The following is a 14257-nucleotide window of genomic DNA, read 5'->3' on the forward strand; positions in this document are numbered from 1 at the left end:
GCAACTGTTGAATTGTTTTAGGTTTTGAACTCTGCAAGCAAAAGATCAAAACTCACTGAATGCTAGCAGGTACACTGCACAGTAACCAGGAGCTAGAGTTCTAGAAAGGAGTATGCTGTTATAGCAACAAAGAATCCTGTGGCACCTTATAGTGAATACCCACTTCTTCAGATGCTGTTATAGCAGTAGCACACACAGATGACCAAATGGATGTCTATGTGGTCATTTGCAGTTACCACAAAGGTTACAAGTAATATAAATAATATTATTAGCAGCAAATAATGCACACCTTTACAATTCTAAAAATCTGGCTCCAATTGACATATAGGGTTATGAGCATTCAAATGATTAAAAATTGCTGATATTGTAACATATGTTGCTGTGTTGTGAATAATGATGTCATACTAAAAGCAACAAAGAATCCTGTGGCACCTTATAGACTTGCATACTTGATGTCATACTACACCTCTACCCCTACATAACGCTGTCCTCGAGAGCCAAAAAAATCTTACCGCATTATAGGTGAAACTGCGTTATATCAAACTTGCTTTGATCCGCCAGAGTGCACAGCCCCGCCCCTCTGGAGCACTGCTTTACCGTATTATATCCAAAGTTGTGTTATATTGGGTAGTGTTATATTGGGGTAGAGGTGTATTATGTTATCAAGAAAACTATTACTGCTCTGCAGTGGCCGCTTATCCCTCAGAAATAATTAATTCCTCCTTCATATGCTCTAATACCCTAGGGTTTTATATGTATAAAATTTGTACTTCAAAAACAAACATTTTTTTAAAAAACGTAATTTTAAAATGTCATTGGAACCATAAATATAGTAGTGACCAGAGTAAGTTTTAGAAATTGTCCAACTATGCCTTTTACTTATATTGTAAATGAATGATAATAGTTCTTTCTGAACGGTGTCAGGTTATATAAATAGTACATATTTTAAAAAGTCAATAATTACATATTTACAGGGGATTAAAGTTATTGATTACAAAATAATAAGCATTTAAAAAGTCACTAACAATGCACATTATTTAATTGATCAGCAGTCATTATGGAGTACTTAGTAAATAAAAGCAATAAAGAACAGTGTCAGAAGTATTTTGTCATGAATAATTATAGTTGCCAAAGCTCCACTGCTTAGAATGTCAGTTTAGAAGCACGAAAATAAAATAGCATTCCCATTCCGATTTACTACCTTTTCATTTGACAAATGCTGACTTCTTTCCTGTTTCAAATTAACCATACAATTAGGAATTAATTTTTTGCCAGTTCTGCAACTGCAGAATTCAAAAACTGTAATAGTTTTAAAAGGAAGTCAAATTTCAGTCTGCACAGGTTTGACAGTATCCTTTACAGATTAGAAAGTTAAAAGCAAAGCACTGTTATTTTTATTTTCAGATACAATAATTAAAGATGGAGAATCAAATTTTTAGTCTTCACTTTAAATTTCCTTGTTTTGGAAATTAAATCACACACTTAATTAGTGGTCAGTTTGATAGTTTTATTTTATTTTTTGGAGGAGGATTTATTGGTTTAAGATTTTAACCCAAGTAAAATAGCAAAATACCTCAAGTGATTCACTAGTAATTTCTTCATATTTTAGTCTAAATTGTGCAAACAGAATGCAAACAGTGAAAAGGACAAGAGGTCTCTGACCTCTGCTGCCATTTCTTACTCCCCTTCGTGGTTGGCTCCCTTCCCGCATGCGTCACTCTCCTAGATTCATGAAACCTAAAACATTATTGGGTTAGATCCTGAACTGTGTTAGCTTATAGTTCAACCCTTTGAAGTAAGGTTGTCAATATGGTACAAACACACACATGCACCAGAGGCATCAAACTGGTTAAAATTATTCTCATTCTCTATGAATGATTAAGCCTGGGCTAATTCCTTCCTGTTCTATTTCAAAATGCATTTCCATTGCTACCTCAGTGAGTGACTCAGTCAAGGCAGATTATAAAACTCCCAGAGCAAATCTGTGTTCTTTAAGTCATTATAAGAACAGCAATCAATTGGAACAGAGTGCAGTTGGTATCCTCAGGGGTATTAAGACTTTGCTTTGAAATGCCACACAGCACTGCAAACCAGGCAGAATTACCTTATGAGAGAATACATCAAAATCACATGTGCCACACTTGTGCTAGGGCAGTTATAGCGCCATCTGTGCTTTTGGGGGAGTCAAGAAGTGCTTGAGCAAGGAGGAAAGAAGGAATAAAAAAAGTTTATTTTAAAAAAAATACTGGAGAAAGAGAAAAGGTGGCATCATTTGCATCGGAGTTAGTGATTTTTCCGTAATTTCACATATTTTAACCATGAGACTATGAGAAATCATATTAGCTTGAAAAACACTTACTACTTCAATATCTTCACTCTATACCACATGGATACTAAGTATCCACTGAGGGCTGGTCCACACTAAGAAGCGGGGTCGAACTAGGGTACGCAAATTCAGCTACGTGAATAGTGTAGCTGAATTCGAAGTACCCTAGTTCGAACTACTCACCCGTCCAGACGCCGCGGAATCGAAGTCCGCGGCTCCAAGGTCGACTCCGCCACCGCCTTTTGCAGTGGTGGAGTACCGGAGTTCGAACTATCGCTTCCGGAGTTCGAACTATCGCGTCCAGATTAGACGCGATAGTTCGAACTCCGAGAAGTCGAACTCACCGCGTCGACCCGGCTCGTAAGTGTAGACTAGCCCTGAGTCATCAATTGCTCTAGCATGGAGTTCCACTGTCTTAAGACATACAGATCAGTACACATGTTTTCTGCAGTTATTTCTCTTAAGGAATTCCCCTGATAATTGTTTTTTCCCCTTGTTTCGTTGTAGTTCCTTTACTGACCAATACTTCAGCTATACTTTGAAACTACAGGACAATTTTGCCAGCAAAAGAAGTACAGCTAAATGGGAACACAGAGAAGATGATCATTAAGAACTGTTTCTGTTAGAGCATGAGATCTTGTTTTTCAAGTAGTCCTCACACCTGTCTGTAGAACAGTTATCCTGCAGCAACAGGGAAATTCCAGGTTTGTCTCACAATATATTGTCAGCACTCTTGCCTCTGGGCCAAAAGAACATGGGTTGAAGTCCAGCCTGGTTAGCTAGTAGGGCACTGGTTCAGGGAAGTGGATTATCCTCAACATTATAACAAGATCTCAATACTGCAAAGTGAATTTTTTTCTATTATATTTTAGCATCACAAGAATCAGTGGTTCATGCAGGTATAGATGGATGTTTTTCACTCTGTCTTCCCAATAAGAGTCATGTCCCATAAAACTGAACTTTTGCGCTATACACCTAATCTTTTCCCAGTAAAGCAAAATGGAATAGAATATAACAATATATTACACCTGAAGGGCATCATTTAAAGATTCTATGGAAAAAAATATGGGTGTTAAACCTTCTGTGGATTTTACGTATCTCCCCCCCCCCACCTGCCACTTCCTCCACATTCATTTGGCTAGTGGTCTGAAAAATCAGTGTTATATAGTTACTTTGCTGTACTGAATTTGTTACATCCTCTCTCCTCCCCACCTCCTCCTGAACAGTGCACAAAAAGAATCTCAATTTAGAGCCCTTTCTGGGAAAGAGAGAGAAGACACGATATTATGGCAATCCTTATAAATGTTATCTTCAATCCAATGTTTGAATGCCTTAAAAAATCAATTGCATTTCTGTTCACTGAGTGTTTGTAGTAGCTCCCCATAGTAGCAGCAGAAGTAAGCATATAGGATAAGATAGTGCATCTGCTCTCTTACCTCCATGATAGGGTTGGAAGCCAGTACTTTCTCTTCAACATTAGCTTCACTGGCAGAACCACTTACAGTGGCAAAATATCTCATGGCATACTTAGCAGAGACAGTCTTTCCTGCTCCAGATTCCCCACTTACAATGATTGACTGATTCCGTTCATCTCTGAAACACAAAAACATGTTAATTACCAGCTGTTTGCTAAAGTAGACCTATTTTTCGTGTATCCAACTTGGCAACAACCCTTTTACTGTATATGGTAACACTGCATATAATGTGCATGCGTATGGTTAAAAGTAGGCTGTTGATGATCTAGTTTCTTGCTGGGCTAACTGGGCCCTAGTGTTTGGTCAGGATGGGAATTCAGAATCAACACGGCCATTTCAGTCTGCTCTGACATTAGATTTCCTCCAAAGCACTTGACCCTGTAAATTAACTTGAGCTTCATCCTGTTTATCTCAATATCACATTGCAGTACCTTCTATACAGATTCCCAAAGTGCTTGACAAAGCTGGCCCCATTTTACAGATGGGGAAATGAGTAGCATATTCAGAAACAAAAGGACAGTCTCCTAACTCCTGTTCTTATTTAACCATAAGACAATTCTTCCTGTAACCCTATTCCCTGCATTTGTTCTAGACATTAGTGTTTTGAACAGTCTTGCTTGATTATTTAACAGCAGCTCTAGAGCTAAAAGAGTCCCTTTGCTGTAAGGCAATTTCTTCTTTTTTTTTAAATCTCCATTTGTTACCATTTTTTTCCCCCTTCCAAAGCGAGCCTTGCCCATAGCCTCTGGTTTGAGAAGCTCTACATCTAACAAACATGTAGCTCAGCCTGTGAAAACCATTGTTTAAAAAGATCCAAATCTTTTAAAGTGTTGTAACAATAAAAAGTATATATCACTTCTACAGAGCTTTAGATTCCAAAGTAATGGACAAACTACAGCTAATAAGGTTTCAGACCGATATCCCTGTAAATTAGGTAAGCATAATCTCTAATTTACAAATGGGAAAACTGAGAAAGGATAAATGACTGCCCAAGAATGTTGCATCCGAAGAAGTGGGTATTCACCCACGAAAGCTCATGCTGCAAAACGTCTGTTAGTCTATAAGGTGCCACAGGATTCTTTGTTGCTTTTACAAGAATGTATTGAGAATCATTCACAGAGCTGGGATTAGAGTTCAGGAGTTGTTTGTTCCCAAGTCCCCAAACTCAATCCCCCAGACCATGACGTACAATAACTCTAAATGAAAGACCAGGCACGCATGTGTTCAGATGGAATATTTACAGCCTCCAGCTGCCTGCCAAAATCACCAGTGAAAGCATGCTGAGATGGTATGAGAGAATATATATTTCATCTATCAGTCTAATAAAAAAACAATCAAAAGGATTCTTGTTTAAGCAGTCTGACAATATGCAAGAGATCTCAGGTTATACTTGTGAGGCTTTAAGGGGAAAAAAAAAAAGTCGGTGACCATAACAACCATGGTGAATACCATACTAAATTAATAGACCATGTTATTTCTCTCCACCTTTTATCTGTCTCCAAAAATATTCCCAAACCTCTGGGTAAGAACACAGCTCTAGTGTGTTTCATGCAGCACAGAGTTGTACACTAAAAGGACTATTTTCATCACACCTTTGAAAGAGACGAGGCCTGATTTATACTGAATACAGTTAGTGGTAAAGCAGGTTGGCGACATCCTGGCAAAATGAAGCCAAAACTAAAGCAACAATCATTTAAATAAATAAGAAAAGGTTAACAAGGTACAAACAAATCCATTTTGTTGTGTGTTCTTAGCCTCTGGCCTATCAGTGTGTTAAGTATGAATGAATAAGCACAATTCTCATATTAAGCTGACAGGCTCAGAGAGAAAAGTCAAGACAAAGGGTAACTATTCACCTTAACATCTGATAACAGGTAGTACAAGCCTATTGCTTGAGATGTTGCACCTGTCCAAATCCAATGACAAAGAGCCTCTCTCTCCTGGCTAGAGTTGCTCATCCTCAAAAATCCTCCTTCAGTTCAATTTCCCCAAGGAAGATGCCAGGGAAATGTGGTTTGACTAGTTATTCCTACCCGCTTAGCAGCCACCAACCTGTTAGGAAGCTTCCATTCTAAAGAACAAAAAATCTAGTGCACCCACTCCAGTCTGAATGAATAAGGGAGGCAGGGTTATGGGGCTTCCTGTGGCAAAAAAAAAAAAAAAAAATCAAAGAAAAAAAATCAAGGGTTTGCATAGAGAAGGAGGGAGAAAGGCACTTACTCTTTTCCTCATCAGAAACAGAGGCATACTCAGTGGCTTTATACATAGGAGGAAGAGACTGTACCTCTGCTTATCAGGGGATGGTATGAGATGAATTGATTATTGGGGATGAAAAAGGAAAAGCAGAAAGAAGACTGTAGTAGTTCTTGAAGAACTTGCAAGTGGCTCAACCCAAAATACATCCCTTTCTTTTTGGTTTAATTGGTGTAACAGATAATGGGCTGGATTCTCTCTCACATAGACAACGCCTACATTCTGTCAAAAATGGGCCAAAATGCAGAACAGCTTGTAGCCGTTTATTCCTCCGGTACTCCACAGCATGGAAAGAACAATGTCTCACTGTTCTTAGAACATGAAACTTATGGAGGAACCTCAGCAGCCGGAGAACTCAGGAGATGTGCAATGAGATAACAAGCCTTTTGTTTCTCTGTCACCAGCTTTGATCCAGAAAAATCCTATAGTGATTAAGAGTCATTATCATCCACAGGTTGTTGAGTGACATACAAGAAATCTCAATCTGGTTCCTAGAGGACAGGAACTCCCATCAAAAACCACCACTAGCTGTATCTATACCATGCCCATCATGCACCTTAATTAGCAGCCCGGTTGACAGTCTCAGAGAGGCCAAAGACTGAACAGCTATCAAGACTCACCTGCCTTGTTACCCCTTGATGAAAGAGCTGAGGCAGGGCAGGATTCAGGAAGATTGGCAGGACATGTCAGGGAAGCTCATATTGCTACTGCCTGTGCCGGACAAGTTCTCTGGATAAACAGAGGACTTCAGTTCCAACTGCCAATCTAGCACCTTTCTTCAGGACTAAGTTCACTTACCACCCCAAGAAAGACATGTTGAAACTATTACATATAAATCTTTTACGAACTTTAACACTCAGGATTTGGATTAGTCCACATGTCCACACTCAGGATTTGTCCACATATCAAGCCTCAGCACCAGTTCTATTTATATTATACACACACACACATTTGCAAAGCTATAATCCTAGATAATATGGATTTATAACAGAAGTCCAGACACAACATCGACTCTAGTTCCAGGAATGGAACACCGTAATAAAAATGTCTCATTCTGTTCCTTATGTTTCCCAGGACGAGCACAAACTGCCACGAGAAGCCTGTTTGAGCTCAATTTGCTTCTCTTACTACAAGGTGTGTATACCTGTAGACTAATTACATACCGGAAAGTGCTGAAATATAGCATTTAATATGAAGATATCATTTAAAGAGCACCTTACAAATGATTATTTAATTATGATATCATGGTCTTTTCTGGACGTTAATGAAGCAACAGCGGCACAGGATCTAAAATGTTATTGGAAATCTGGAATAACAATGTTAACATCTGGGAGATCCAAAGAAGTCTCAGTTATGCTCCACTATTAGCTTTGAAGAGGAACAGTTTCCTTAGTGCCGCAGCATGTGGACAATAGAGAAGTTTCACTTTTAAGAAAAAATACAATAAGGTGCCATTAAATCTGTGTCTACCTGCCCAGGATTATTATTATTATTACATTTTAAATTGTCTCCAGAATTTCAGACTCTAAGGTGATACACAAATCAGCTCTTAGTGTTCCACCTCTTTTTTATTCCTCCCACCCTAGCAGTTTTATCCTCAGGACAGAGATTTGTTACATCATCCAGAATAGATCAAAATATGGATCAAATGGTTTTAAAGTCCTTGACAGGCACCATTTACAAGAACTATTTCAGTCAAGCATTAAAATGTTTACAGAAAAATAATGTGTCTCCTTATCTCTCCACAATTAGCAACTCACATGACTTTAAAAAGAGGAGGAAGATGGGAAGGATAAGTGTGGCCAAATCAGGCTTAGTTCAAAATAAGTCATGAATTTCATTAATTTTTCATTGTCAGTAATCCGGGTAAAAGGATGGACAAGCAGACTTTGTGCCTGGACTGGTAAATTTTAATGACAATTTTACAAAGCTTCTAATTAAACAGCACAAATCTCTATTTATTGTATGACACAGGATGGTCAGACTTTGTGAACAGAACTGAACAGAATTCAGGATACCTCCACAACAATGATGACAAGCAACATTTATGAGGAATCTTATTATCAGAGTGCCAAATGGAGAAGAAGATCAGCACTCTCCCTTCATCCCAGGAAGCTTGAGTTCACAACATACTTCCCAATAGACATTTATCAGCTTTATACAACCACTGCACAATCAAACGCTAAAGACCCTTTCTACTTACCTGATGCCCAACAGCAAAACAGGAGTGCTACAGTATGGATTAACATGTAATATATGGAGAAAATGTTTTTTTAATATACAAATGAAATTGTCATCTCTATCCTAGTGCAAAGTGGCTTGCAGGAAACAATCCTGCTTTGGCGGGGAGATGGAGTGGATAATCTAATGGCTTTTTTCCTTTAAATAAGATTAGTAGTACTAGTAGTGACTACTACACCTGGGCTTCTAAAATTCACTAAAATCTAAGGGTAAGATTTTCAAATGCACCGTATTGAAGTAATTCTGTTTCCTTTTAAGTCAATGCTAAAGCAGCAGCTACCTATAGCCTAATTGGCTTGGACAAAGAAATACATCACAGCATGGAGCTCTGTTCATCAGAGTATCACACTTCAGTGGGACAGTCAGATTGTGCTATTTTGCATTTTAAGGGTGTAATTTTAGAAAGTACTATAGCCTGGGAAAAGAAAGGAGTAGAGGATTACTGACAGCAACCTCCATGTTCAGACATATGTATATATAATATACCCCCTTCCAGTCACAGTTGCCAGAACTGCTATCAGACATTTTTAAAAAAAACCAACAACACAGAAACACAAGCTTTTAACAAATTCATATTCTAGGTTTGCTGTGAGGTATTTTGAGGTTTGCTGGTGAGTATGTTTTATGCCTTTTATTTTACTGATTCAAAATATCTAGAGCAGATATTCAAAAACAAAACCTTAGAGCCCACAGATCCTGAATGCCCAATGTTTGTATTAATGCCCAATGCAAAGACAAACCAGACTAGGAATAAAAATATTTAGAGTTTATTTCACAGTTTATGACCCTTTCAGAAAAGGCTGTGAACAATTAATGTGTCTTGGCCAGAATCATGGAAATTGTGCATGCAAATGATCACTTGGACTATTTGCATGCACAACTGTAATAGTATCATAGAAATCACAGAATATCAGGGTTGGAAGGGACCTCAGGAGATCATCTAGTCCAACCCCCTGCTCAAAGCAGGACAAATCCACAGACAGTTTTTGTTTTTTTTAACTCAGTTTCCTAAATGGTCCCCTCAAGGATTGAACTCACAAGCCTGGGTTTAGCAGGCCAATGCTCATACCACTGAGGTATCCCCCCCCCTACACATTTTGTGTGCACCCTTCTCTACAAATATTAACTTGTTAATCCTCACTACCATCCTGGAAGGTAGATGTTAACAATCCTATTTTACAAATGTAAAAACTCAGATCACACAGCAAACCACAGGCAAAGACGAAATTATAGCTGCAGCATTCTTTACTTCCAACCCCATTTTTATTCCTGTATATCACAAAAATCTCCTGACTCTGGCTCCCAAACTGAATGAATTTTCAGGTTAAGAAGTAGATGTGTTATAGTATTGAAACCAAGATTTCCAAAACAAACAGTTTGAATGTTTTAGGATAGTCAAGGTGTATAGAATGAAATGGCATGAAAGTGGCCCAATGAATATATATACTTCCTGTCTGCTACATACATACCAAAAGAAAGTCCTCCTGGGGCCCAAATTTTTGAACTAGCTGCACTCAAATACTAAATAGCTACTTATCAATGGTTATTTTAGTGGGACCTAGAGAAGCACAGAGCTGTCTTTCTTTATCCATTTCAACAAAGCACAGTTTTTATCCATGTGATCAACAAAGCACAGTTTGTTTTTTCCATGGCTGATGGCTAGGCTACATCACTTCATCCTGTCCTTAAGGTTCACGGCCATAAAACAAACAAAATAAATGAAATAGTTATTACATTCTTGAAAACAATATGTCAGTAGAATAGAATTTGAGATATTGGTATCACTTATAAACCTAGGGCTTGACTACTTGAAAGACCTCCTCTCTCCTCATGCCATACTGCAACAACTGAGACCAACAGAGGTGCTCCAGGGGAAGCCACCTCAGGATGAAAGGAGAGAGGATAGCTAGTAGGGCACATTGAATGAGAGCAGCTTAGGAACTTGCTTCCCCTTTGATCCAGAACAGCCTGAGTCTTTTGATCTGGAGGGCTTTCTTCTTTTTTTTTTTTTTAATGGAGGCTTTTGGAGAAGGATCTTTTGGTTTTTATTAATTTTATATTTTTAATTTATGGAGGCTTTTGAAGCTGTTTGAAGAGTAATACTGAAGGTATTATTTTCTTCTCCCATTTCCTGTGCTGAAAGGTTTAATGAGTATTCTGCCATATTTTGAGGGGGTCACCATTGGCTTCTTGTTTTCATATTTTATGGTGTTTCCGTCACTGGTAAGGGCCTCTACAGGATAGAACAGGCTTTTAGTTCTTAAACAAACAGAGTAAATAGTTGTTGGAGGGTCTGAATCTGCAGTCTTTGAACACTCCAAACTCCCAGTGCCTTCAGGACAAGTTCAGGTCCATAAGTAGCTTTTAGTTAATCAATTACAGTATCGCCTCTTCCTCTTACTTCAGATTCTCTCCTGCAAGTCTGTGGTAGAGAAATGCTTACAAACCTGAAACTGCTTTGGACATTCAAACAGTGAGTTTCAATTTACCAAAGAACTCTTGAAAGCTAGCCTGATGCAAGCTCACAAGGGAGACAGCCTGTGACTCAGAGGAACCTTTGGGATAGATTCTCCTTTAAACACATACAAGTAATTCCCATTAATATCAGTGAGAGTCATGCTTAGGATGGGCAGAAGAGGAACCTGTTTGCTTCCTCAGTGATGTGTCAGCCTACAGTTGAATTATAGCAGCAGGTAAACCAACCCAAGAAAATAACTTATGCCAGCACATTTTGATATTTTTTTTAAAATGATTAAAAGTCAAATTAAAGTCAGTTTTGGAACTATCGCACATTTGAAGTCTTGTTTTATACTGTCAGTCGCAGGTCCAATTATATCCATATGATTTAATGCACAGAAACATTAACACCATTTAAATCTGACACATTTGCTCACCACTTACATTGTTAAAACACAGGCACAGATTTCAAAACTGCGCATGCACAAATACATGCACATAATATGTGCAACTGCCCAATGTGTGGATATGACCAATCAGATGTCTGCCCTTATCCTGCTAGTATCACAGTATGACACAATTTTAAAAGAAGCTGGCATCCTATTTTTTGGAATCTGTCAACTTATAAAGTGCCTTATCAAGCTGAGTAACTGAAAATCAGTTACGTCCCATGAGGTTGCTCTAAAAAGCTCTGCTCCTGTGGAGTATGGGAGCGTCAACCATGCAGGTCCCTAGTTGATGAGAGTAAGGAAATCAGGTTCGAACAGTGACTTGAAAATGAAACGCACTGTGTAAGTACTAATAATTCCATTAATTGTTAAAATAATTTTCTTAAATAACTTGCAAACTTAGTGAAATGCTAAAATGGAGGTTAAAATATAGCAAGTCACTGAAGTTTTGGTGAAGAAGTGAGGAGGCAAAAGGAGAATATCTAAAACTATCCTCTTCTCCCTCAAAAAACATAAGATTAACAAACGCCAAAAAAAAAAAATAGTTCAGAGGTCGGAGTGTAATACCTACTGTGTTATTTGCTTCTTTGCCATTTGATATTTCTTCAGAAGATCCTGATACCTCTGAGCTAATTCTCTCTCTCTGTTTGTATGTATATATGTGTGTGTGTGTATCTATCTATATCTATATCACCAAGGGCCAAATACATCCTTGGTGTAACACTACTGATTCCAGTGGAGTTACATCTGTGATGAACTCTACCCATCGTGTTTCCAACTGACAAAGAGTTTTAAACAAGAAGTTATTTACTGAGGCTCAATATAGCCACAAAACTGATTTTACTGATATGAACAAATCTCAGTCAAGTCTGGTATCTTCAAATGCGTGTAAAACTACATAAACCCTAACGAAAATATTTCATTAACATCTTTCCTGCTTCCATATAAAGTGTTAATTTAGGGTCTCTTCTTGGAATAAACTAGCCAGGTAAAAGCTTTCAAACTCCTTTCTTGGGAAATCTGAGTCCTTTTCCTCAGTGCAAATGTGGCAGAGCTGTCCAAGTAGTTAATATCAATAGCAAATTAAAAATTATCCATAATATTGCATTTTCTCTGACCTTCGCACAAAGCAATTTATTAAACTTACAGTGGGAGACAAAAAAGTGTTGCTTGGGTTGAATGTACTGTTATCCTCAGGAGGAGTGCACTGAAGACACCCAAAAAAGGCATCTAGGAGAGAGACCGTAACTTTGCAGGAATGTGGCACCTCTACCATCTTGTTTCCTCCTTCCCACACCCCCAAAAAATGGGCAGGTATCTCAAAAGAGACCAGTTCCCCACGTCTGACCTGCTGCATTAATTAGAACAAGATGGATTTTTTTATCTTTGTATTTTGGGGGCTTCTTCCCCTCTTTCCCCCCCCCCCAATAAAACAATATCCTGGATTAAATACTAACGTTCTTATTGAAGCATAACTGCCACTAAAATCAGCAGGAGTTATGCTGAATTAAGGACTTTAGGATTAGCTCCCTTCTATTTATCTACATTTGGTTTTACAGTAATTTTCTAATAAAATGTTTTAAAAAGTAAAACAGTCTTTCACTGGTTACATACTGCATCTGCAGGGACTTGAGATCTTACACATTGTTGATATGACCATGGCACTTTCCACTGAACAGAAGAGTCTAGCGGTAGAGGAATGCTGGGATGAGGCTAAAGAATACGAAGTGTGATCAGGTACTTGAGTAAGGCAATTCCATGGCATAAGATGTTTCAGAGGCTAGGGAGCACCTATGTATTATTGAGAGAATGGAATAACCAAAACAAGTTGTTTATACCCTGCTTAATGAGGCGGCAGACTACATGGATTAATGTGTTGGCCTGTACACCTTCTCACTACAGGCATAATTCAAGGGCAGCTGAAGTCCAAAGGATTCTTTCCCATTGACTTCAATGGGTGCTAGATAGAGAAAAGAAGGACATGGCAATGGCACAGAAAAAGCCGTTACTTTATACATTGCAGTATGTAAAGTCTGGCGGAAGTTTAGTTTTGCAGAGTGTCATTAATAAATAAAGGATTGAAGTTTTAAAGCCACACACAACCAACAAGGGGTGCAAGCCATGTTTGCCCCATTACACCAGCAAAATTTTGCATTTGTGCATCATTTCGGAAACTGCAAATGCAACTTCTTGTTTTCTCCACTGTGTATTTTTGTAGGTGCAAATGAGTTCTGCTCACCCATTGTGAAGGTCTTTGGAAACTGAGCCCATACTATGCAGCAGGAAGTGTGAGGCCTGTTAAAGCCATTTTAAAAACTGGCAGCTATGCAAACCAGAAATTGCTTTTCAAGTAGAAGTAATGTAACTGTTTCTTTAAAAAAAATAGCAATTTTCTAAAGCTCTTAGACCAAACAAAAGCAGCACCAGATTAAAATGTGCCTTTCTAAATTTGTTCAGCATTCCAGTGACTTATCACATTGGGTATGGGGAACAAGATTTTGCCCTTTGTTAATCTTGTGAACATACTATTTTGATAACAATTCTCCTCAAGCACTAAGTTAGTTCATTATCCTCTGGTTTTCTGGATTTGGCTCCCTAGTCTCCTTAATGCCAAAATGCTCCTCATCTCTTTGACCTCATCTCTCCTTATTTTCCAATTCTCCAAATATATTCCTCAAAGAGCAGACTTACTTTCTCCCCCCTCATCTTGCCTCTTGAGGAAGGTGGCCAGGTCCTTCTCCTGGGCTGCCACCATTATCTGCAAAAAAAATCTCCTCTGTAGCTAGCTGATTCCCCAACAAAGACTATTTCAAATCACCTCTTATCCATAGCCCATGACTCCTATCCTGCTCTAACAAACATATTCTTACTCCTTATGTCTCTTAGTTTTCTGACAATCATTCTCCCCCAAACTTGACCATAACCACCCCCTTCACTTCTGAGCCACATCATCTTTGCAGAGATGTGGATAGAATTCAATGATGAATAATTCACTTGTATTTGCATGTACAGAAGGGTGTGGTGTAATGTGGATAATTATTCTTTCAGCCCTGTTG

General features: G+C 38.4%; 1 protein-coding gene across 3 annotated transcripts in view; it reads right to left on the minus strand.

The window, feature by feature from the left end:
• The window catches only part of MYO5A (myosin VA), a 191132-nt gene that overhangs the window by 80345 nt on the left and 96530 nt on the right, over positions 1 to 14257 (minus strand). For all 3 annotated transcript variants that reach the window (XM_039492800.1, XM_039492799.1, XM_039492798.1), the window contains exon 5: positions 3763 to 3919. In XM_039492800.1, coding sequence (XP_039348734.1) covers positions 3763 to 3919 — 157 coding nt within the window. The remainder of the gene's footprint in view (positions 1 to 3762; positions 3920 to 14257) is intronic.

This window comes from Mauremys reevesii, linkage group 10 (assembly GCF_016161935.1).
Source record: "Mauremys reevesii isolate NIE-2019 linkage group 10, ASM1616193v1, whole genome shotgun sequence".
Taxonomy (NCBI): Eukaryota; Metazoa; Chordata; order Testudines; family Geoemydidae; genus Mauremys; species Mauremys reevesii.